General features: G+C 38.5%; 1 protein-coding gene across 1 annotated transcript; it reads right to left on the bottom strand.

Moving 5' to 3' along the window:
- Nucleotides 1-1,547: 1,547 nt before the first annotated feature.
- LOC134539978 (serine/threonine-protein kinase fused) lies at nt 1,548-26,846 on the bottom strand. Its single transcript, XM_063382384.1, has 12 exons — nt 26,597-26,846; nt 22,552-22,665; nt 21,430-21,575; nt 19,330-19,509; nt 17,536-17,680; nt 15,769-15,865; nt 14,792-14,891; nt 13,743-14,364; nt 10,966-11,168; nt 8,008-8,192; nt 5,180-5,367; nt 1,548-3,087 (listed from the first exon to the last, which is right to left on the bottom strand). Exons 1-12 carry the CDS (start codon nt 26,705-26,707, stop codon nt 3,022-3,024), a joined length of 2,157 nt encoding a protein of 718 aa, XP_063238454.1. The 5' UTR covers nt 26,708-26,846; the 3' UTR covers nt 1,548-3,021.
- Between the last annotated feature and the right edge of the window lie 121 nt (nt 26,847-26,967).

Here is a 26,967-nt window from a genome sequence, read left to right as displayed (position 1 = left end):
ATAAGTCAATTACATCTTACTTGTGTAATTTGGCTTCATCATAGTTCAGGCTCGTGTAAATAATTATAAATGATAACTAGAGACCCGTGAATTTCGCGGATTCAATGACCTCCAGGATAGAACCCAATATCCTCTACACACTCGGGCAAATGCCAACTGTTCATTGGCTGTTGACTTGTGAGTCGTCTCGACTGGGTGGCCTGTGATTCGACATTTCTATGAGTGAGGGTCTCTAATTGGCCCTCAGTCCTCCAGATTAACAGAGAACCAATGACAAAAGCAGCACTAAGGTATAATTATTTGAATTTTAGCATAACACGAAATGAATCCGCGAAATTCACGGGTCTCTAATGATAACTTTTAGAAATTTATCTTTACAAGTAAGAGATTTGTTTTCCTGTGCAGAGTAAAATATTTTCTGATCTTCATACACTATAAAATTGAGGAGAAAAAATAAATAAAAATTTTACATATTTCATTTAGGCATCATTTTTGTTTGTTCAGCAATGACTTTTTAAGTAGGAAACTTTTACTTTATTTCGTTCCTGTTAATTCAACTTTAATTGTTGTACTATTAAATGAATTAGTCAAATTCATGCATCTTAGAGCTTATAATTTTTTTTCTTTTAATGTTTTTTTTAAATAATAGCACATTCATTTCGAAACAATAGATTGGAAAAATAAACATGCCCGGTATAACACACGCCTACCACAGAAAGGAACCATCGCAGCAATATAGGTGCAACTAATCATGGCCTGAGCAGCCAAGACTTCACGAACATGTTAGATGCCAACATACCCGCAGAAAAGGGATATAATGACTCTGTCCAGGCTTGGCTTTAAAAGTATGTACATACTTGGTAAGTAGGCCCAGCTATGCATAGTGTTTTAACTGAGGTAACACTCAAAGATTCTAGAAATAGGTATGTATTTGTCTTCTCTTAGTCCAAACTGCAACATAAAATTTATTCCTTTATAATCACAGGTGCTGAAGATACTCCAACTGCTCGGGTATTAAGGTACGCATTATCTACCTAGTTCTGACGTGGTGAAGAAAGCAGTAGGAAACAAGAAAGTTGCGCTTCTATTTCAGGTTCTTGCTAGTAGTACCAGTGACCAAAAGTTGTTGGTGGGAGTTGTGTGAAAGAACTGGACACTGCAAATGGCACAGAATTCTTCTGTGCAATTTTATCGATTGTCGCACAACTCAACATCAAGTTTGAAAGTATAGTTAGTGTTGGGAGTGACTCTGTATTTTACGACAAAATACTTCATGTTCAGTGCTGGACGCACAAACTTGATCTCATCGCAAGTTTGTGCCATCTCTCTCTGTCAGAGCTGAACACATTTGTTGGTATTGTCAAGCGTGTACTTTTAAATACAAGAAAATGAAAGCGCAGATATGCCACACATCTGGATCCATTCTGTTGAATGTGCATTGAGCTCTGCTCCAGTACAATTTGCATCAATACAAATCACTTAATTTACTTCTGCACCACAAGTGGGACCGCTTGTTTTTGAAAAATAAAAATCTTAAAACAAAAAAAAACATTTGAGGTAGGTATTCTCCGAAATTCTACAAAAAAATTACATCAGAAACCAAGCTCACTCTTGACATTACATTTCAGACATCAACTCTTTTCACTAACAATCTTTAGGCACACAATTGCAAAAGTAAAGCATAAAAATCTAAGTGAATGTGTCACGTTTATACTTGCTCACATTCAGGTGAATAGCCAGACATTGACAACATTACCAAGGTTTCAAAATTACATTAAAATTAATATAATAAATGTTTTACAATGAATTTGTGTAAGGAGTCTACATTTTTGCAGGCGTTATAAAGCCAACCAATTTAGTTTACAGCCAAAATCATATGACAACAATCTTAACTATGCTCCCCTACGGGGAAAAAAAAATAAAACAAAAAAATTAATATAAACATCAAAATTCTAAATAATTTATTAACATGTTGGTTGTTGCTATTTTGACACTTTGAAAGGAACTGATTAACAAATAGACACACTGCATCACCTGTAAGATTACAACTCTTCCAAAAAAAAGCCTCAACTTCTGTTCTGAGCTGGATACATCCTTGTTGCAACACATATTAAAGCAATATGCACCTATTATTTGAAGTGAAACTTCTTTGCTGAGAGTGTTACAATTTTCGAGCGTTACGAAGATTCATATCGCACGAGGGGAATAGTTAGGTCCGTGGTGGGGTAACCGGTAGAGGAGGAGAGTGTGTCAGCGGCAACGCCACGCCAACACATGCACTAGCGGTCGAATGGGAAGACAGCAAGGAGGGAGGTATACAGCGTAGCATGGTATGTGCTAGTTGTAAAGGAGAGACAGCAGGGGAGAGGTATAAATAACGCAGTGGTGATACTACGGAATTCTCGTAACGCTGCTTGTGTTTGTCTACTTATCAGTTTTTTTTTTTTTTTCATTTGAGATCATACCTGCATCCTTACTATTTTCAAATATTATCACTTGTTCAATAAAAAAAAACACTAATAATTTCTCTCGACACCAAATTTCGGCCTTGAAATTTTACTCCCATCGTGCCCAAAGAAGTTTCACTTCAAAAAACAAGTAGCAAGCCTGTAGTTAGAGAAAATTTGTAACTAATTATCACAAATCACTTTTTAAAAAACAATATTTTTTTTAAACAAAAAATTGTTCTTTTAATATTTATAATTGTATGGTCCTGTGAACAATCCTTCCCTATGATAAAGGTTGAAGCCCTTCGATTTCGAGCTGTTAACTCCTTGGAACCTGTGGATGTAGCTACAAGCTCACAGCTCACAGCTTTTTCTACATAACTATTAATCAACATTTTACAAAAACCTAAAAACCGTCTACTATTTTCAGTCTCTTCATAACAAATGTATAAAATATAAAATAAGACAGCAGTATAAAATACAAAACTCGAGCATAAAACATGTCAAGCCACAACAAACACGATATTCACAAATCGTCCCTTCAGTCTTGTTTTGAACACAGGTACGAAATCACTTATTTGGCACCGCTCTGATTCAAAAAGCTTAAATTCTTCAATTCGTCGACAGCATATTTTGCAGCCTAAATGAAACAAATAAACAAAACAATAATTTTATTTTAAATCAGCTACACTAAAGTTGAAAAACAAAAGATTTACAAAGACCAATATCACAGATTCTGTCTAAAGAACTATAAAAAAAACCATAGATACATAAACAAAGAAACTCTAGTACTAATTTTAAATAGAATGATGCCACATCTTAATTTAGTTTTGTGCACAAAACTAAATTAAGATGTGGCATCATTCTATTTAAAATTAGTACTAGAGTTTCTTTGTTTATGTATCTATGGTTTTTTTATACACACACACACACATATATTATTTAGCTTTGTTTGCCATCTTACACTGAACTAGTTCTTAACATGTGACATAAAACAACCCAAAATAATAATGATCAAGCATGTTTGTACTTTGTGACATATGCCTTTTATTGTGTCGGCAGGGTTCAAGGACATTTATATCGTTTGTCGATCCCAAAATTATCCTACAGAAGAAAGTCATTGAAACAAAGAATATTTGGTCCACACGGGCTGGATATTCACCAGTAATTGTGCATTGTATTTGTGTCATCTCGTTACGCTGATCTATCGAGATCAAGTTTTTCAGTCACAGTCTGTGCGTCGAGACTTGGGAGTGTTTTCACGGTGTCCATTAATGTTTCCTTAGATGGGCTTTTAGCACACACACCAGTTGTTGGGGTGTTTATGTGCATATGAAACTTCATTTGATATGTGCCTTTGAGTCGGTGATCAAACGCAATAAACATTGCGTTGGGTTGAGCTAAAATTGTTGTACAAGTTGCTAGCAGTTCTGTGGCTTAATTTCTGGTTTTGTGCACTAAACAGCAGAATGTTTAGGAGTTGTCTGGAGCTTAAAGAAAATAGGTTACATCATGCCGATGCTCTTGCTGATAAGGTGAAGTGAAGATAAGCAACGTGAACTGTTTATTATGCGCTGTTTATTATTCACAAACAATAAATCAATGGCATTCAATTTAGGGACTTTTATATAAGTTTAAATCCAACTGTTAAATATTTACGTAAAAGTATCAAAAATATAACGAGATATTAGTTCTAGTATACAAATGACAAAATAAAACTAAAATGTTCATGAACAATACGGTTGTCCAGCCTTTACTTCAACATGGCGTCATATTTGCTGGTTGATGTTGCAAGTGAAAGATGATAGTATTTTTACAAGTGGAGGGAAACTTTACATTAATGTTGTATTTATTAAATAAAGTTATTACATTGAAATGTGGTTACAATGTTATCCCCGCAAGTACAGAAACCTAGTTACATAAATAAATATAGGTGATTGCAGTTGTGATCTAACCTTAAAATAACATACAGCATTTTTTTTTATATTAGTGCTAGGTGAGTTGCGTAAACTTTTGTCAGCTTTCCGGCTGGAAAAATATGCAATTTTAGTATGACTCAATCTATCAAAACTAAACTATCACTATTATCTTTGAAAGATTTGTGCGATAGGGGTGCATGACTTGATGTAAGTTTTTGGATATACGCCATTGCTAAGAACTTTTTCTGTTGAAGAAAACTAAAAAATAAATGTGTTTCCGTACCATGTGCGTCTCTGCCCGAGGACGGGAGCAGATAGCAGTTCCCGAAACGTCGCTTGTTTCTGTTTTGGAAAACTATCGTGTTTGTTTCGTCTTTTCGTTTTGTTGTGTTTTTGTTTCGTTTCAACCGTTGTGTTGAATTTTTTTGGGTTCAATATTTCTGTATCATCATCATTTGTAGGGTTGTTTTTTTTTGTTACCTTAGTACATTTTTCTTTGTTTTTCTTTTTTCTTTGTTTGTTGACCATATTCCTGTTACCGATTATTTTGTGGTGTGTATATCCTTGTTGACAACAGCAATTTTTTGCTTAATTTGTGTTTATTTTTGTCTTTTTTGGGTATTTTTATTTATTTATTTCCTTATTTTTTATTTTTTAGTTTTCTTCAACAGAAAAAGTTCTTAGCAATGGCGTGTGTCCAAAAACTTACATCAAGTTAAACCATCACCACTTGTATTTTTCTTTGTATTTATTTTGTGGAGCATGGAAACTGGGGAGCGCCAGGGTGTCCGGAGGTCGGAGCGTCGCGAGCACCTTGCGCACGAGGCCGTCCTGGTCCCGGGTCAGCGCCTCCACGTCCTTGCTGAGGCGCCGGTTCCAGCCGGCGCGCAGGCTCGGGCAGCTGTGCCGGCTCAGCAGCCTCAGCAGCGTGCAGGCCCGCGCCCTCAGCACCGCGCTGCCGTGGCTCAGCATGCGCGCAGAGTCCACCAGGTTGCCCCCGCCTGTGCGCCACACAACAGACGTCACATACTCGACACGGACTCGACACGGACTCAACACATACTCAACACGGACTCAACAGACTCAACACGGACTCAACAGACTCAACATGGACTCAACACATATTCAACATGGACTCAACAGACTCAACAGACTCAACATGATCTCAACACAGACTCAAAACGGACTCAAAACGGACTCAACACGGACTCAACACGGACTCAACACATATTCAACACGGACTCAACACGGACTCAACACATACTCAACACGGACTCAACGCGGACTCAACACGGACTCAAAGTGGTAGGGTGAACACAAAAACTACGCAGTAGAACATCTTTGAACCTACTAATGAGGAGCTACTTGCGAGATAACAGGTTTCCTGGGCCAGGATCACCGTTTGCCTCTTGGCTTCCAGTGTATTTTCACAAACATGCTCTTGCCCATTATGTTTCGTTGTTTCACACCAAATTTTAACATATATTTACTAAATACCTTATTTACGTGAACAACCAGCACACAATTTTTTCACTTAATGTGTATTGGAAAAGCATTGTGTAAGGCCCATTTCTAAACTTGACAACTCCAAGGTTGTATAACCTAATACTGCTAAATTAAAAACGTGTCGTTTTTGTATGTTTCTGTGAGAATTGATTGTGGTTGCAGTCATCAACGGTCGCTGAAAAATAACCTACGATGATTAAAAAGGCTCAGGAAATGGGATATCATGAAGAAAGTATGTTGTCATGGAAAGTTGTGTACACGACTTGAGGAGGGAGGGGGGGAGGATTCTTTTCTGAGTGATGGTGTATTGGAATAAAAATTTTATTTGAAAGGTGATAATTTGTTGCGTGTGCTTCTTAAGCAATTTACAAATTTATTTTGTTATATTTTCTGTAACATAGCATTTATTTTATTTAAGTCATTTCATGCCTGGAATGTTAATAACACTTCACTGCAGTAAACAAAGCGACTGTGATCAGTAGCCATTTTAACATTCATTGAATTTTTTTACTTGCATCACGGTGAACATGGTTTCATTCCCAGTTAATCCCTAAATAACATATATTTACTGCCTGATATCTTTACAGACATGTACGTATTTGCAAAAAAATTTTTACTGGAAATATTGATTCATTTAATAGCACTCTGGTGGCAATGATAAAGTGTGCTTAAAACAATAACCCGCAGATGTCAATATCGAGAAGGCGAGAATGCTATTATGCTTACAGAAACTCTTAAAGTTAATTGTACTTTAACTTTGAATAATCACCAAAATCCTATATGGACATTTAATAGACTTGAAACATGGTCATAAATTCTATTTTTATTAGTATAAATAGTAATGTATCTATTAGGGCATAGATTCTAGGGAGTTAAGAACATAAATAGGCAAAATGTTATGAAAGTATAATTTAGAGTCTTAAATAGTTCTCAAATCCTCATATACCATAAAATCCCTAGTATTAGAAGGATTCAGTATTCAAAGAAAAATATTACACGAAAACATAAAAAAATTTTAAAAAATGAACACTGATAAGTTGATAACCTCTCAATTTTACCAAGTCATTTTTTTTTTCTTCTTTATACCTATCCTGTTACCATTCCCCAAGATATTGTATTTTTAACATGTAACTATGTAAATAAAATTATACTATATATTTTCTCTGAAAACTTATTTCATGAATAAGACATTTGAAAAGGTTACATTTTTCAACATCAAAGTTAACATTTTCTTTTACTGTACATTATTTTATTTTGGATCCTTGAGACCTAGATACAGGTTCGAGGGGTATACTTGAAGCGCTCTTTGGGATTCGAATTCGAGATTCAAATTCCAGAAAATTGAGAATCGACCCATCACTAATTAATAGTAAAGACAAGAAAATGAATTATCTAGCTGTGCGTGTGAGACAGATTCTTAAGATTCTGTACAATAACTGTGCGATGATAAATCAAAAACCAAGAAAACTGCAAGATGTGTCTAATTACTAGAGACCTGCAAAATTCGCGGATTCATTGACCTGTAGGATAGACTCCACAGCCCTTTAAATACTCGCGGAAATGACACCTGTTCATTGGCTACTGACGCGTGAGACGTCTCAACCAGGCTGTCAGTAATTAGGCACTTTCTTGGTTTAGTGTTTCCCATTGGCTCACAGTTCCCCGGATAAAATGTGGGCCGATCGCCGAAGCGGTACGCAGGTGTAGTTGTTTTGATGCTAGCCTATCGCGAAATTAACCCACGAATTTTGCATGTCTCTAGTCATGGCCAATTGTGAGGGTGCAGCAGTTACGGTGACCACATTCTCATTGGCCCCGTCAAGAGCGGGACGACACCTCTCACCGACCTCAGCCAATAACCACAGGAGGAAAGCTACAGTGTTTTGTGAAATACCTTGACACGAAATGTATTCGCGAAATACAGGTGTGCCTAGTAATTACTGTAAATATAAAATCTTGATCTGAAATGGGAGGCGCTCCCGTAATGAACCTTGGTCCGCGAGGTGCTCCGCCCTGCAAGTCTCCGAGAGGAGTTAAATAAGCGATGATCGGAAGCACGCAACGCAGAGGAGACAGTAATGACGCGGTGTTGCGCGGGAGGAATGCAGGTGGTAACTAGTGCCTCAACTGATCACCTTCGGCGGAGGCCTTGAACACGATCTTCTCGACGAGGCTGGCGTTCTCTGGCAGGGTCCGCAGCAAGTGCACTAGGATGGCCAGCAGGTCTGCCACCACGCGCGCCTTCCGCCGGCCCAGCGAGAGGAAGTCCTGCAGCAGCGTCTGCGCGTTCAGCACCGTCACGGCGTCGCAGAACTGCAGCCTGGCACACACGCGCGGCGACCGCCAGTGTAAGGAGGTTAGGCCCTGACCTACCCTCAACATTGATTCTTGTAACGTGGGGTTTTTGAGAATATAAAAAATATTTATTCTTGTGTTATGTTTGATTTTGCAATATTTGTCTTTGCATTCCTTAGATGTTTTTTTTCTATAAGTCCTTTTTTTTTTCTTTGGGGACTTCTGGCAGAGGTGATTATAAATTCAAGATTAAGCCGCATTTTGGGAAGAATGAGTAAGGAAGGGTCGCCCAGCTGGCGCCAAGAGGTGTTTGAAAGTGTTAACCTAGTTAGCTGTGATTGGCCAAGTGTCGTTTTCACTTTATTTGGGAGAAAATTGCTGTAGGCTGCCGCCATATTGTGCCGGAACTATTTCTTTATAGGTTGCCAGAAGTTATTGTAAGCTGTTACATAATGGTAAAGTAAATGAATTTGTGGTTTTAAATCTTGTATCTTTTTTTTGTTAAGCTCGTTTTACTTTGAAATAAGTGCAAATATTGACCGCGGAAGGATATGTAACTTTGTCTTTGGAGCGAGAGAGAGAGGCATGTAACGGTGAATTGGAAGAAGCTGTGAAAAAGGTGGTGAAAATAAAGTTTTTCTTTGCAGTTGGGCGTTATTAAATTTATTACTGGACAGTGACCCACTACACGAGGATGAAGGATCAGGGGTGAAGGAGCCCCACACGCCCACCCGAGCACACGCCCCGTTGCAGAGCCCCGGGAGAATCTGCTCCAGACACCCGAGTGGTGTGTCTGTTTACGAACAGCACTGAAGAGCGCGCTGAGGACAGGCGGGTTGGCCTGTTCCTGTATTTCGTTTCAAAACTGTATTTTCAGAAGACTGAAAATGACTAAAATGTGTTCTCCTTAGAACAACACACATTGAAGGGACTCGCATTACACCTTCATCTTCATTCCTCCGCCATCTGATGTCACGGTTACCTCTCAAATCTCTTGGTTGTCAAGACTGCGCGCCAGTCCAGGGGAGACACCGCGCTAGAAGCACCAGTGAGCATCGCTAACACACACACACACCTGACGAGGCGGGATGCTTAACGCCCTGGTCTAACTCGAGGTCGCTACAGGCGGAAAGACGGCGAAAACAGAAGGACCCCGGGGGAAGCCTATCTGCCCACTGCCATGTCCACCACAGTGGAGACAAACCCGGCTCGCTCTTGGTGGGAAACGAGTGATCAGACACTCTAATGTGTTGTTTTCTGGAGTGCTTTTATTCCTGGCAAGGGGAGGGTCAGAGTCGGGGCCCGCCGATTTAGCCTGAACTGTGAGAGTAGAAGCAGGTAGGTGCCCCTTTCAACATCCTAAACTATCTCACCCGAAAGGGCCCGAGGAAGCGAGAAAAAGCTCTTTAAAGATTTTAAAGTAACGTTTGATGGATATTTTTTTTCATGAATTGTAAAGTCAGCGGAGTGACGCAGCGGTCTGGCAATCCGCCGACTCGGGTTCGATACTGCTGCAGTTTTTTGTTTTTCAGTTAATTTTTTTTTTTTATGTCACGCAATATATAACTTTTATTACAGAATTTAAATATATTACAACAGTCAAATAACAAGTTCATTGCTTATTATCACATCTTCATCATTTACTACGAAATTATTGTTCATAATTTCAATAACCTGCTTTGCAATTGCTTCACCCATGTCTATTGTTACAGGACCCACAGACGCAGGAGGATTGTCGTGATCGTGACTTTCTTTATAAATTTAAAAAGCGTAATGAAGAGCAGTGGTGAATTTTTTTTTATTTTATAATTTTCATCAAAAGTTGTAGTTTCAAGTTTTTCACTTATCACTTCGCTAGTAGAAAATTCTTGTTGGGTTTCCATTTGCCAATAAAATAATACTTTCTTATGACAAATTACTGCAGACACATGGTGAGACACTGTTTTACAACTGTAGAGACTGTTACAAACTGTAGGGAAAAAGGTATCGTAAGGGCCGACAACAGAGGATTTGAAACAGCTGCCAGCGCTATGTGCTCTGAATGCACGAAAGAGAATAAAGAGAAAGGATTAAATGCGGATATAACGACAGCAAAACGTAATTTCAGGCAGGTATCAAACTGAAGTTTCAGAAATAGTAGTCCTTAAATAAAAGTAATGGCTAGAGACAAGATATTATGGTTTTATTAGTCTAATTTTGTTTTTAAAAGAGAGGATTTCTGTGCTATTGTTTTTACTTTTATAAAAGCTGTTTCGAAATACTTAATCAACCAAAATAGGGGTAAAATTTATATGCTTAATTTTTAAGGTACCTAAAATAATTTTCAATAAATGGTTATAAAACAGATACATTCAGACAATAAAAAAAATAAATAAACAAGCATTTACGGTTTAAAATTGATTCAAATAAGAGATGCACAATGAAAGACATTAAATTCATTTTTTCTGATCCATGCACTTTGGTATAAAATTTTTGTCCATAAATAACTAACTACATTACTTGATTTTCAAACATTAAAAGATTACTTGATTAATTTTAATCATGTTTTGGTTGAATGCTACTTGATTCCCTGATATAACTTGCATTTTGGTGCTATGTGGTATAACAACTTGCATTTCCGTGCTTTTGCAGTGTTATGAAATGCTTTTCGGCGGTATTTCGGTTCTATCGCAATTCACAGTATAATCTTGTCCCTAGTAATGACAAAACAAAACATAAAAAAATCAACATGGCCTGCAAGACAAGGGCCTCGAGGTCGCAAGAGACACGCGGGCGGGGCGGTGCCCGGGGACCGGCACCTGAAGTCGAGGTGCGCGTGCACCAGGCGGCACAGCACCAGGAAGATGCACTCCAGCGCGTGGAGCTCGCCCGCGCTCAGCTCCGACACGGCGCGCGCCGCGTCGCCGCCCGCCGCCAGCTCCGTGCTGTCGTAGCTCTTGCGCCGGAGGAACAGCTTGCAGGCGTAGATCAGGCTGGGCACCACCTTCGCCTCCAGGTACACCTGCGGCGAGAGATCGCCCGCTGACGAGACACTGGCCTCTCGAGACCCCCGCGATCCGCAACCTCGTGGAACGTCGAGAATAGGGATGCGCAAGTACCCGATATTTCCAGGTACGGTTCGAATCCACAATTCCCCGAACCCGGAATCGTTGTAGGTACATGGATTCGAACAGTATTACGAATATATTCACAAAAGTTATAAATTAATTATAACGGCTCAAAAATACTAGCAGTGAAAAATAAAATTAGGCTACTATTACCTAAGTATTTATAATATGATGTATCAAAGAAAGATATGTAAATCAAATAATTAACACAGTGACATTAAAAGAATTTCGAGATTTCGAGAGCTTAAACTATAACTACGAATTTTGTCGTATAGCAAACTATAAACTAAAAACAATTACATACCTACAAGAAAATAAGTCTTGGCTATTTATTGGAGAAAAAATGGTTTCGTTTGCTGAAACATTTATAAAACTGAGATTTCCCTGTGGCGTGCAGTTTATTACGATTGAGTTGGAGAATCGAATATGTTTTGGTTTTTTTATTTTAAAGTGTTTATTATTAATTAAGTTTACATAATTATAAACATTTCAATCTCAGTGTAATAAATAACTGCCAGTAGTTACAGTTAGAAAAAAGAGAACACACATTATTTTTAAATTAATAAGTTATTTTTAATTATTCTGTGCTTAATATTCGGAATCGGATTCATATATCAAATATTGCCAGGGATTCAAATCAGATTTGAACCGAACTGAAAATCAAAGATCCGCACATCCCTAGTCGAGAACGAGTAGTTTTTATTTACTAGTGTTCAGAAGCTAATTTTCTTTTAATGTGTAACAATTTAGCTCTCGGTACACGGCATTTGGTGGAAGTATATTCGAGAACGGAACGGAGGTCGAATGAACAGAAATGCGGTGTTGCCATCCGTGGAAGTCTCGGTAACCTCAAAATGATGGCGGACTCGTGTGATTCAACCGTATCTATTGCTTCCGTGAACATCGCAGAGTTTAACCACGCATAAGTTAAAAATTAAAACTACCCTTGAAATACTTTAACTAAAATTAGAGTAGCTATCATTATAATCGTATTTACCCGCGTAAGGATCGCACATTTTATGCCGATTTTTTTGTTAATAACATGTAATGCAATGCTTATGAAAAATTTAAATTCTGAGTGAAAATAATTAACACTGCACTGTGTGGTCGAATATCTGCGTAAATAACTAGCATTTGTTGGTTTTTAACAAAAATATGTAAGGAGTAAGTATAAACTGTTCAGTTATAACATCTCGGCAGTGAGTGTGAAGCATCACGAACTGCACCGTTAAGCTGTGTCTGCAGAAAAAAGTGACCACCGTGCTGGAGCTCGGCATGGTGTAGAAAATCTAAAAATAAACCAGCCACAGACTACGAAAGAGAAATTTTGGCCCGGGAAAGGGGGGGGGGGGATTGTGCATGTGCGACCACGCAGCGTTGTTCGCGGTACTCCCTGTCTCATCGTTGTAAATGTCCGTGAATTGGCACCGAACACAATCATAACGTGTCTACCTCAACAGGTTTTTGTGATTCAACTGTATACAAAACATTGTTTTTTTGGCGTGAAATTTCCCACGCTTTCTACTGCAATATTCCATGACGAAACTGCTGAAAAGGGTGTTTTTTTTTTATAAGAGGAACTTGCAAAAAAAAAAAAAATTGAGCAACGTGCCTCTGTTTCTCTCATGGGGAAGGAGACGGGTAAAAAACAAATACAATACATATACGGGAAGTAAAACACGAGTATGAAAAATTGTATTCGTGGGCCATAAAGGATGAAAAGAGACGAGACGAATAGTGCTGTGTTTCTTACGTGGCAATAAGCTGAGAGACTGACCACAAAAATCTCACTTGTATTCTACTGGAGACATATACGGTGCAACCCGTACGCAAAGGCGACCCTTCTCAGATAAACACAATATTATTTTACTTAATGGCTTCTTTAGAAAAGAAGGATTGCTCAACGTTTCAGCGGACCTTCAAGGGCGACTGACACGCAGTTGCCAGGCAAGCCAAAATGTTGGGCAATCAATCTACTTCACGAAAGTGGTCTCAACCCAGTGCAGTATGTATACATTTAACTTATGGATGTTTGTTGTGAAAACAAAATTCATTTTCCAAAACCTCAATTATTTTTTTTATGATCCTACATACAAAATAAATATATTTATATGACAACATTTTTGCATAGCTCAGTATATATTGTGGTTTCATATGTAAAATTCTTAGGCCCTTCAACTAGTCGTCTATTAAGGCTGCAGAAATTAAATTTCAGTAATCAAATGTTAAATAACAGACAGTACTGATAATAATCTGCCATTTATTTTATATATTTGCCCTAAGACATGTGACTCAAATTTAGGCATGAGTCAGTAATGAAGTGGTTCCAAGTCCAATACGACCTTAAGCTTCTGTTGAATGTGAAACCCTTACAAATAAACAAATGAAATGTTGAAAATTCAGGAATTCTTAAGTCAATTTCGTTATCTTTTACGAGTAACTCCTGTGACCCAGATTGCAGCTCGCACCTTCAGTATGCTGGAGACGTCCTCCTCCGCCACGCCCTGCACCACGAACGGGAGGCACAGCAGGCTGGCCACGTGCTCCACCACGCGGCAGCCCACGCCCGGGTTCTGCAGGGGCGACAACACGATGCCCACGAAGCTGGCCTGCAGCACGGAGCCCACGTCGCCCGCCATCACCTCCTCCATGGACTGCTGCAGGAACGCCAGCCACTCGTCGTTCTCGATGGGGTGGTCGCTGCTGCTCCCTCCGTCGGAGAGCCGGGGGTGGCACGGGCTGGCGTCGCCGGGGCGGGCTCCCCCGGGGCCGGGGGCCGCCTCCTCTCCGTCCCCGCCGCCGTCCTGCGAGTCGCTCGCCGCCCCGCCGTCATCGACGCGATCCGGGTCCTCCTCCGACGCCTCCGGTTCGGCGGGGCCTCCCCCAGCCTTCGAGCCGTCCACCCCCGCCGGCGAGAGCGATCCCCGGTCCTCGGGGCGCGCCGGGCTGCCGCTCGCCGACTCCCCCGCGTCGTCGTCGCCGCCGCGCCAGCACAGGTTGTTCCCGGGGGAGAACTTCGCGTCCAGCTCCTGCAGCAGCTTCGCTCTCCTCTCGTGCTCCTCGACCTGCTTCATGGTCCTCGCCAGCATCCTGGAACCAGCAGTTTGCATCGCGGGTCTGGTTAGGAACGCACCACCCCGCCTTCGCGTGGCACTCAGGACCAGTGGCGTGCCCAGGATTTTGCTCTGGGGGGGGGGTCAGGCAGAAGGCTAGGGCCTCTTTCCGGGGGGGGTCCGGGGATCCTCCCCGGGGAAAATTTTGAAAAACACCTGTTCAACATTGCTGATTTAGGCTGTCTAAAAATACTGTTTAATTAAACATTTATGCTTGTGTCATTGAATTTATTTTAATATCGTACTAAATATATATATATATATATATATATATATTTTTTCATTTTATGAATATAATATTAAAATATTTTTAGCACGGGGGGGGGGGGTCCGGTCCCGCTCGTCCCCCCCCCCCCCCCCTAGGCACGACCCTGCTCAGGACCGGCGAAGCACGCGGGGCTTACTTTGTCTGTCCTGCCGTCTTCTCAACGATTTCCTGCTTCTGCAACTCCTTCTCCCTGGCCTGCGACGCGGTTGGCCGATCCGTGAACGGAGTCTCTGCACCTGAACACGAGCGAGTGGTACACTGGTACATTATCCCAAAACTAAAACTTAAAATATATATTTTTTTTTTTGTGACATGCCTATCAATTTAATGCTAGTTAAAGTACAGTGATACGCACCAAAAAAATACAGAAAAAGAAAGAACACAAAACTAATGACCGAAATAACAAAAATAAACCAGATTAAACAATGATACAAGACACCACAACTAAGACAAGATTTCAATTGTGGTAAAAATAAAATAACTTTAAACTGTTAGGAATTTGTCATTATAATTAAGTTTTGATTTAAAATGCTGATTGTTTCATGATTTTGATTGGATTTCTGTGCCTTGTAAAGTATTAACTTTAATTCTGGTGTTTTATTGTTAAAGAAAAGATTTTTATCATTTTATTTTTAGTGTAATTTCATTTATTAAAACACATGTTTTCGGTTTTATTGTTTTTATAATACTTTATTGTTTTGAAATACTTACTACACCAAATAGTGGTAAATTTACATGCTGCATTTATGGTTTAAAAGTTATTCAATAAGAAATGTGCAATAAAAAAAATTAAATTTCTGATCCATGCACTCTGGTACAATTTTTTTATCTGGAAATGACATTCCATGAATTTCAAACATTAATAAATAACTTTTTTTATGATCTCAATTAAGTTTTAAACCCATGATATAACTTGCATTTCAGTCTATATGTTGTATTAACTTTCATTTCGGCGTTATGCTGTGTTTTGACAACTTTTTGGTGTTGTCTTGGTTTTATCGCAATTCACCATACAATCTTGTACCTAGCTACGTGGGATCATATCAGCCTTCGAGATGATAACCACGCGTGCAAGCTGGTAATAAGTATGGATCTCACAAAATGTTCGTTCACCCTTGTGTTCCAGATTGAGGCGTTCGTTCTTCAAATAGGGGTGCTCCAGCAACTCGGGCCACGACAATCTCTTGCTCGGATCTTTCTCCAGCAGTCCCTAGCAACAAAAGAATAAAACTCCTTTCACTGGCCGTATTTACCCGCAAAATGATCACCCCTGCGTATGGGTCACACACCCTTCATTTTGGACATAAAAGTCATACATTTTCACCATAAGGGTTATTCTCGAATACGGTTCGCACCCTATATGTGTATCTATCTACAGTACAATACAGTGAAGTTCTATGGTTTGTGTCTCAGCTTATTGCCGCATAAGAAACGCGACACTGGTGTTGACCTCGGTCCTTCGACTTTCTCCTATCCATCCTTATTGGCCCTTCCTTCCCCCCCCCCCCCTGGCCCTTTTTTTATCGCTATAAAGGATAAGAATAATATTTTTTATACTCATGTTTCCCTTCCCATCTATTGTTTACTTTTTTTACCCGTCCCCTTCCCAAAAAGACAAAAGGTGGCACACTATTTCCTTGTCATATTTGTTTTGTCATTTCCTTCAATAAAAAAAAAAGCACATGCCCAGATTTTCAGGGGGGTTCCCTACAAGCCGGCAGGGTTCCTGGGAAACCAGAGAAAATTCAGGGAACTAAAAAGGTGTCTTAAAAAACCTATAGAACACATGGAAATCAACCATTGCTAACACAGACCACTAATTTTTACATTCCAGGTAGTATCTTAATGTCTTCAACTTAACGTGTATTTGATTACAAATTAGCGAGAGCCATTAACGATCTTAATCACTAACATTAATGAAACACAAGCTTCATTGAACAAATGTATTTTATCTATTTTTTGACTGGACGTGGTCGTCACATAAAAAAAAAAAGTTGCAAACTTGTACATGGTAATAATCTATTATCATGCCAGATACACGGATGATATGGGTTTTGGGTTGGGGGGGGGGGGGGGGGGAGGTAGATGGGATGTAGAAAACAAAAAAAATTACTGAAGGAAGAGAGTGGGGCACCTCGTGTCAGACGACTGGGACCAAACTCAGGACCAGAAGTGTACGCAAAATTTCATTACATGGCTGGGATGGGAGGGGGGGGGGGGGGGGGGGATCGAACATTTTTCCTTGCTGTTTGTTTTCCAATTTTTTTTTTTCCTTTTTGTTGGTGGAAATAATAGATTTTTTACGTGACAACGTCTAATAAATCGATGAACGCCAGCTGCACGCACGAAAAAGTGTCCAGTTACGCACATTGTACCATCACACCATGTCCCGTTACGCACATTGTTCCATTACGCTGTGTCCCGTTACACTCATTTTACGCTTGCGCCACATCTATCTCTCTTCGACTCGATTGGCCTATGCGTCCGAGGAGAAGAAAGACAGCGGCAGCACACAACCTACATCTACACGTGAACTGTTTCGTCGACTGTTTATAAAGTGAAGTGAAAAGTTAATGTGGTTTTCATTGCTTATTACAACAACAATTTCGGCAATAAAGGTTAGTTATTCTTGCATTTTAAAAAATCTGATTACTAGTATAATTTCAAGTATTTATTCTTTTATTATTAAAATAAAAATGATTAAATTTTATTCATAAAAGTATGCAATCATTTCATCAAAGTTTTGTTATGATATTGTCACATTAAACTATCGTCCGTAAACCGACTTTACAGACAACCGATTTTTGAATATTTTTTTTAGGGATTTTTTCTTTTCGGATTTCTCAGGAGCAGGGCCTCGGGGGGGGCACTCGCCCGCACCTGCAGGAAGTCCTTGCACTCCGGGGAGACGAAGCCGGGCCACAGCACCTGCTCGTTCTTGATGAGGTGCACCAGGTGCAGGATGGAGGTGGTGCAGAAGGGGGGGTAGCCCACCAGCAGCTCGTACACGACGCAGCCCAGCGACCTGCATGTGGTCCCGACACCGGCCGTCAACCTCCATCGTGCAAACACACTTCAGTACAGTTCGAAAACAATGTTAGCGGGTCCTTCGGTGCTCGCCAGTGGTGTGCGAACGTCTAACCTCGGTGACCAGCGAAGTCATGTGTTCTCACGTTGCAAATACACTTATGATACGAAACTCAAGACACAAAATTTAACATAGAATTCTTCAAAATAACGCAGTGGGTGATAAATATACACAAATTCGGTTTTTAGAGTGAAAGGTTAAACTATATATGATGAAATGGCCCCGATAAAAGCGAAAAAAAAAGACTTGAAAAATAAATCAAACCCCGGGTTCGGAACTGATTTTCGAGACTGAATTTAATTAAAATACTGCCCATCTTGTTAAAATTCACTAAACAGCTAATAATTTTAATTCCCCACTCACGTTAGAAGTTATACTTGTATGGCATTACTAAAATATTAACCTGAGACATTTAAAACACATATAATAAACACTAAGTATATGATTGGATATTTGTTTTCGCTTAAATGACTGAAATCAAATCAGTAAATAATTACTATAAACAAACCTTAACCTTACTGAACTAATTCAACATTATTACATAATATTGTATTTTTAATTATGGTGTTACAAAAAGGAAAATAAACTCCCAATGATACATCTGAACCGTGTTAGCTCTCGGTACACAGCAGTTGGTATGAGTAATTTCTTGAAAATGGAACGGTAGTCGACGAACGGAAATGCGACAAAAAGAGATGGCGGACCCACGCATAGCAAAATAAGCCAGTATGTAGTCACATTCTTAAACATTAGGGTGCACACCAAACGTATTGGTGTACAAAATGAAACTTTTATGATGGTAGTATTTGGTAAATCAAAATAGTAAATGGTAAAAAGTAATCTCAAGTTTTAAAATATCTAAGAAATCTGCATTTCAATAATTATAATACGTACATACCGTGGGCTTAGTGGAAAAAGTCAGTAAGTCCAATTTCTGGAAAAAGACTGTTAGTTCACTTACCAAGTTTTGCTTGCCTAGAATAACGTTATAATGGACTTGCTGAAATAAAGCTAGAAGAAAACGTCCACAATCATTCATTATTTTGACTACGAAACGTTTTCTTGGCGAAGATATTGCCCTTACAACTTCATCTGAGAAGTTAACTCATTTTCACAAAAAAGTGGATTTACCAACTTTTTCCACTAAGCCCACGACATTCACTTTGCAGTAGACATACTGTAATGGCAACGACATGACCTGGCGTACAAGACTCAGACCGGGAACAACTGTACAGACAGCGAGGAGGCGAGTGAGGACAGGCACAGACAGCGAGGAGGCGAGTGCGGACAGACACAGACAGCGAGGAGGCGAGTGAGGACAGACAGATAGCGAGGAGGCGAGTGAGGACAGGCACAGACAGCGAGGAGGCGAGTGAGGACAGACACAGACCGCGAGAAGGCGAGTGAGGACAGACACAGACCGCGAGGAGGCGAGTGAGGACAGACAGATAGCGAGGAGGCGAGTGAGGACAGACAGATAGCGAGGAGGCGAGTGCGGACAGACACAGACAGCGAGGAGGCGAGTGAGGACAGACACAGACAGCGAGGAGGCGAGTGAGGACAGGGGACACTGCGCGGGGCGTCACCAGAGGTCGGCGGCGTGGTCGTAGGGCCGCTCCGCCACCAGCTCCGGGGCCATGTACAGGGGCGTGCCCTTGATGGAGGTGAGCACGTGCGTGCCCGCGCTCATGTTGCGCGCGAACCCGAAGTCGCACAGCTTGGCCGTGCCACTCGCCGCCATCAGCACGTTCTGGGGCTTCAGGTCCCTGCGCGGCACACACCGACACGCACGTCGCACATCACCGCGCCATCAGCCAACCCCCGGGGGAGCGGGAAGGGGGTACGACGTCCGGGTTGGGATTCCCAGCGATATTAAAAGATTGTTTTTTAGAGCTGCAATAATTAATACGTATCATAGGGAAAAAATCAGTTAAATTTTGTAGATCATAACTATCCTACACAGCATAGACAGAACATAAATTTACCAATCACCTCTATTTCATAAAACAATATCTCAGAGATCTTAAGAATTTTTGCTTCCAAAAATTGTTGTTATTCATCCCAGAAAATTAAAAACCAAAAATTATTTTCAAATGAAAAAAATATGTTAATATTTGGCTAGATAATTTAACTGATGAAGAGATGGCTTTAGTATTTAAGTAAGTTTTATATATTGTTAACTTTGTACCTGTACTTTACTCAAATACTAATTTTTATTTAATTATATTTTCATTTATTCATGTAATAATATTATAATTTATACGTTTTTGTTTCAACATAGTATTGAATTTTAATAAATTTTTTTTTTTTTTGTTTTTTTTAACTTTCATATTTATATAACTAATGAAAAGTTTCTTAGGTTATATTTTATATATTCATTTCTCAGTAATTATACATTTACAAATGTTTACAATCGTCAAAATACCGCATGTGATTTGAAGTAACTAGATGCACTCACATACAAGCTTGCTTTCGTGAGTGCTAAATTTCCTGGTTTTAATTAAGTGAATATTGTTAACAAAGTGTAAAAAAATTGGAAATAAATTTATTATTATTATTATTATTATTATTATTATTATTATTATTAAACTTGTGCCGCGTGACACTTAAAACATATTTTTTTTATATATATGTATATTTCAAAATTACCAAGAGCAGAGACGTACATCACTACGTACAGTGTTATTCTTTACTGATAAAAAACATAACAACAGGCGAAATGAACAATATTTGCTACAAGCCTTTTACACTTACATGAAAGGAAAAGACATTTCCCATCAGTAGTGTCAATTAACTTGTATCTTAGTAGAGTGATGTCTCACTGCTAGAGACAAGATTTTATGGTTTTATTTTTTATAAATGCTGCTTTATTATAATTACTCTACCAAAATAGTGGTGCATTTTTACGATAAAAAAATTTGTAATAAAATGGTGTAAAACAGATATCAGAATTCAATAGGATATCAGTGATTCAATATGAGATGCACAGTAAAACAAATAAGATTAATTTTTCTGATCTATGGATTTAAAACATTCAAAGATTACTTATTTATAATTTGAATTAAGTTTTGGTTCAATTTGGTTCAATTTCGACAATGAAATTTGCTTGGTAAAATTTTGATATTCTTTCCTGATGAATTATTAACGGGTAAGTTTTATAAATGCCAAAGGTCAAAATCGGTGAAATCGCATCATTACAAAGAGGCAGTAAAATCTTTGAAAGTTTTTAATAATACGAAATCATGAAAAATGAACTGAAAACCAAACTGTATGGACCAGCACTTTGAAGTGCATAGTAATAACAATTTAATGCTTCCTTTTCCCACTAATGTCAATAATTTTTTTTTTGTGTGAAGCAGATAAAAAAGAAAAAAAAAGTGCATTTACGTGGAGACCCCACAGTTACGTTTTTTTTTCCTTCGCTGCTGCACTGTTCGCTAAGTATCGGTAGTGACTGCGTGAGGGGTTTTTACCCCTTTCCAAGTGATGCCTGCCTGGTGTGTGCTGTCTGTTGGCGGCCTCGTTATTGCAGTGACTATAATTGTCTCGTAACTGTTGTTGTGTCTGTCCCGTGTTTTGTTTCATTTGTCGCGCCCACCGTCAAGGTCCTTGGTGACTGTTGGTGGGGCAGGTAACAAGTATAAAAACGGGCGGTGCAGGGCTCTCGCGGCGCAGTGCGCACTCGCCTGTGGAGTATCCGGTGCGAGTGGAGGTAGTGCAGAGCGGACACCAGGTCGCACACGATGCCCTTGACCCGGTCCTCCGGCAGGTAGCCCTCCTTCCCCAGGACCTCGTACAGCTCCTTGTCTGCGTGCTCCGTCACCACGACGATCTGGCAACACAGGGCGCTCGCGTCTCCCTCGTGTCGCTGGAGGCCCGGGCTCGCATCGGAGTTACTTGCTTATTTATTTAATATTTGTTGCATGCCTACCTACAGCTTAATGGCCTCGGGTGGTAGCAGGGGCAGCCAGGGAGGGGGGGGGGTTTAGGGGTGCAAACCCCCCCCCCCCCCCCCCCTTAGCACCAAATCTTTAATTGATTTCTTATTCATCACTCAAACAAATTTCATATTAAAATTAATAAAATTTTTACCATTACAATATTTAAATTTAAGAACCGAAAACTGCTAAATTAACACTATTTTACACTTTAAAGTCCAAATTTTCACCGCTTTAATACGGCGGGGGGGGGGGGGGATGCTTCTTAACACCCCCCCCCCATTCACAAATCCTGGCTACACCACTGGGTGGTAGGCACGAATAATTCAACACAGATGCATGCTGACAGAATGAAACAATACAAAATACAAGACAACAAAAACAAAAACAATACACACAACATGCAACATTTAACAATTAGTAAATTAATTTCTTTACAAATTTATAATTTAGGAAATAAGAATAAGATTATTAACCACAAAAAAAAAATAAGTTAGGAATAGTTGTATTTTTTTTTAAATTTTATTTTTGCTATCTAATACAGGAAAGAAACTTGCATATTTATTGTAATTTTTAGTGATTCTGAATAATAGATCATTTGTTTTACTTTACGTACACATTAAAGATTGCTTACGACTATTGAAAGTAGGTATTCTAATTCCAGTACTGTGAAGAAAATAATTACAATTAATTGTATTTTTGTTACAATTGTGTACAAATAATGCATCTAATATTTATCTTCTTAATAATACGGAACCAAAAAGGGAGTGTAAATCCACATTTAGATTAATGTTACGTTTTAGGTTTATAATTTTGATCAGTTTGAATTGTATTTTATCCAATTTGTCACTATCTGATTCAAATACTTACCTCATTTTCAGTCTCAAATGAATCTAACATTTGAATGATATTAGGGTGATTCAAATGCAGTTGAACTTCATACTCCAAGCGTAGACTTGCCAATTCTTTTTCAGACCTGCCACGCTGAAAAAAAAAAAATTTAAATGGGCATACATTAAAAATCTTAAATGAAAAAATTGTAATTTTAGAAAAAAGTTTACTTCTTTTTCATCTTCGAAATATTATTAGTTACTAATTTTTTACATTATAATGTTAGGACATTTTTCAAACACAAAGATACTTATTAGTTTTATTTTACTTGTTACAAATAGTTACACATGCTTACTTCAAATCATTTTATTGTAAAAGTGCATCACGTATCAGTCAAAATGACACCGTTTTGGAGAATTTAATATCTGGAACATTTAAGTGTCATATTTGTTCAGTAGTAGTATGTTATCTTTTAGAACCAAAATATTTCATAAAAAATAAAAACCAATAATGTTATAATCTCTTCTTTTAAAAACTAAATTGACCTGAAAATAAAATCATGAAATCTTATCTCTAACTCTTGGATACAGAACAAGTCAAGTTAATATGTTACATACAAAATAAATGTAAAAGTTCATTGTCGTTAAACACAATACAATTAATTAAACAACAAAAATTTAACAAAATTCACAAACTCACAGAACTAAACAAAGTTAGTTCAATAATATTAATTTACTACAGGTTAACACATTTAATTTACTACATTATAATAAATATAAATTCCATGAAAAAATATAAAAATAAAACCACAAGGAATATGATATATAATTAAACGTATAAGTAAATTATAATTTAATTTGAGCCCTGCTAATCCAGATTAGAGCCTGTTTAAATGCAATTGGCCTTAAAACACATGTAATACATGTTTTAGATGGGTAACACTGAAAAAATTCAATGTTTCTTTCTTTCATAAATATGTTTCCTAAAGCCTAGTTTTAGCTTTAATACGTATATGCCTACTAAGTTTTTGATCTACAATAATAAGTAAATTCTTATTTTTTTATAAAAAAACTCCCGTCCGGATTAGCCAGGTGCTTCGTCCAGCTTAGCGGAACTCTGCTGTTTATTATAAGTTTTTAAGGTCATGCTATGCCAATGTTAAAGAATCTAAATTCATCCCCAGTCACAATGGTTTCCTAACCACTTTTGTGCTGAGAAAGTGATAGACCTAGTGATAGGTCAGGGTCACCTTCCACCATTTCTCCCGACTGGCATATGTGGTTCTGCGGGGGGCCTGGGCTATTTACTTTTATGGTAGATTAGGAGAAAAAAAACTTTCTTCCAAAACAAAATTTCAAGCGAACTTGGAACTTTAAGATTCAAAGATGGTTTTGTTACTACATCCTCAGAAATCTTAAATTTCATCCCTGATAAATTATCCTCGGGTCACTTTTATAAATGCATACAATCAAATTCTGGTGGAATCGCATGATTATAAGTGGCAATAGAATATTCGGAAGTTTTTTTTTTTTCAATAAGAATTGAAATAAGTAATGACCAGCACATTAAGTTACAAGATAATAAAAATTTAATTTTCCTTTTTCCATTAGTGCCCATGCTTTTAACAAAACACTGGACAGTCAAAAATAAATAAAAATTAAAAACACTGACGCGGGGCCCGGAGCGGTTGCCCGGCTTGCCTTGTCCTGGAGACGCCTGTGCAGACTTACGCAGCAATGGCCGTCTCTAATGCTGTCGAAGAGACTCAAAACCAAGATAACAAACAATTAAATTACAAATAGGTAACAACTAGATGATGGGCTAGCGGATATACTTGAAAACCATCAAATCTACTGAGCTGAAGTTAGCTCTATCCACCGGCTCTATCCGGCCGTCCAGGACAGAGAGCTTGGGACAACAACGGCCTGTCATTCCGCGCAACTAAGGCAAATTTACAACTGAGTTTTTTTTTAATATTTTTACAACAAAATGTGCAAAGATAACGTTAGAGCAGTTACACGGCGACCTTCATACATGTGTGTACTATAAATAATAATTAAAATTTAGAGTGCGAACCGTAGTACAGGTTGCCTCAGGAGCCTTTAAGGCCTCCAATTTAATGTTTTCATGGAGTATATCACAAAAAAAAAATTTTTTGCTGACTTTGGCCATTGCTACCGATAGAGTTGGTACATTGATAACTTCCTACAGGTTTAGACTTTCAAATAAAATATAAATTATCGGGCAAATTGTCGTACAGGTTGTTTTAGCCTCTAATTTGTTGTTTTTAGGAGTATTTCATTTTTTTTTTTTCCCGCCCACTTTAGTCATTGGTACCGATATAGCTGGTACATGGAAGCCTACAGGGCTCCTGGTACAACCTGTACGGTTGTTTCCCCACTTATTTATATTTTATTATAAAGTCTGTACATGTAGGAAGGTACCTATGTACCAGCTCTATCGGTACCAGTGGCCAAAGTGGGCAAAAAAAATGGGCTGTGGCTGTGTCATAAGACACGGCCGTGTTCGTAACAGGTAATACTTTTATACAAAATATAAAATACGCTATTTGTTTTTTATTTTAACACCATATATATTCACTGTAACTATTTTACACTAATGTTTTATATATGTAATCGATAGATTTTGACGAGAGCTGACGATTGAAACTCAAACGAACGTCGTAGCTTATCCAAATCAAAAGTTATACTAAATGGAAATCTCAAACGCAGCAAAATGACGGCGCTTCCCCCCACCCAACACTCCTCAGCGCGCGATGCGTCAGTCCACTTAGCGTAACGAATTCTTTGATCCTTTAGCTATCCAGTGGTTAATTAAACTTTGGATGGAGGAGATAGATATTTAGCTGCAACACGCAAAAGGTATCCCCCGATTTTGTTATTCGTTTTTGACTTGACGTCTAATAAATCTATGAACGCCGGCTGCACGCACGAAAAAGTGTCCCGTTACGCACATTGTCCCATTTCTCTGTGTCCCATTACGCTAATTTTATATTGCTCTTTGCTAACCTGAACCTCCTAGCATTGCAATCGAGTCCGTGGCGTAATTCTGTTTTCATGCATTTCAATGTAACATTTTCATCGCTCTTTGCTAACCCGTTCCTCCTAGCATTGCTGCAGAGTCCGTGGCGCAAATATATTATTTTTGACTCCATCTTGGTGTTGGGTAAGTCATTTTCCTTCACATCATCCTTGAAACACTCCCATTCGTTTCCTACTTTTCCTATCATCGTCCTATCCTTAACAGAATAACACAGATTGGAAGAAGTTAAATAGCAAACATGTATAAAAGTTATAGTTAAAATAATCTCTTCGTTAAAGTAATAAACATATTTGAATTAATGAGTGCAAATATAAGTAAATTTATCAATTAAATTGTAGATATCATTTCACTCCTTCTTTGTATCCATACAAAATAGTGATAATTCAATAAAAATGATTCAATTTTATTAATTTAAGTATGCAATCATTTCATCAATGTTTTGTTATGACGTTGTCACGTTAAACTATTGTCCGTAAACCGACTTTACAGACAACCAATTTTTTTTTAATTGCCTCCCACTATGGAAGCAATTTTATAGACGTATTCACGTCAAAAAATAATGTTTTTGAAATACTGCATGAAAAAAAAAACATGTTGGAGGCCTTCAGGGCTCCTGGGATGACTTGTATTATGGTTCGCAATCTAAATTTAATTTTTATTGATAGTAAACTTATTCAATTTTAATTTAATTACGGTTCCGGTTTCTTGTACCCCATTCATTTCCGTACAAGATTTTGCAATACCAAAAATTGGCTCATGTTTTCCCAAACCACCGTACAGTTATATGTTGGAATCTCTAATAAGCCTCTTTCCCCTCTCACCCCAACCCACTTCAAGGAACTTTTCCGACCCTGTATCAGATTTCCTCAGTCCTGTAGTTCTGTAGGGTTACCTCCAGGTTCTTGTAATCATTATGAACCCATATCTCCCGCTGCTTTCACCAATAGATTTTCTTTTATACCCTCCTCCTCCTCATCCTCGTAAATTTAAAAATTAACGAATAGATTCAACCCTCACGAACCTTTCGTATAATTTTCAAAGCAACCACTTCAGACCCCTCTCGAACTCTGGCTTTATACACCCGTCCAAAAGAACCTTCACCAATCAATTCCAAGATTTCGTATTTATCCATCGTTACACATAAAACTTTCTTCAAATTTTACACATAATTTCACATCCTTCTCCCATCATTTCTTTTTCAGAAAATCAAAACAAACAGAACCACAGAAACATTTCATAGACAGTTAATGCATACGCCATCACACGTGAAGCCGTTTCATTGCCATTTTGTTTTTTTTTCATTTTCAGAAATATGGCAACTTTTGTTTAAATTTGCATCAGCTGTTCTAGCCTGCTTTTAATTAACTACGGGAGTTAAGTTGTTGGGAAGAA

Source organism: Bacillus rossius, chromosome 16 (genome assembly GCF_032445375.1).
Source record: "Bacillus rossius redtenbacheri isolate Brsri chromosome 16, Brsri_v3, whole genome shotgun sequence".
Lineage (NCBI taxonomy): Eukaryota > Metazoa > Arthropoda > Insecta > Phasmatodea > Bacillidae > Bacillus > Bacillus rossius.
This window is presented reverse-complemented; position numbering and strand designations above follow the sequence as displayed.

What these genes read in the sequence shown, in the direction of transcription:
- LOC134539978 (XM_063382384.1), bottom strand. Translation starts at nt 26,707, where the DNA reads ATGGATAAATACGAAATCTTGGAATTGATTGGTGAAGGTTCTTTTGGA. An exon ending in TCGCACCGGATACTCCACAG is followed by an intron (nt 19,510 to 21,429) that starts GCGAGTGCGCAC and finishes TGTGCCGCGCAG; the next exon opens with GGACCTGAAGCCCCAGAACG. An exon ending in CCTCAATCTGGAACACAAGG is followed by an intron (nt 14,892 to 15,768) that starts GTGAACGAACAT and finishes GCTCGTGTTCAG; the next exon opens with GTGCAGAGACTCCGTTCACG.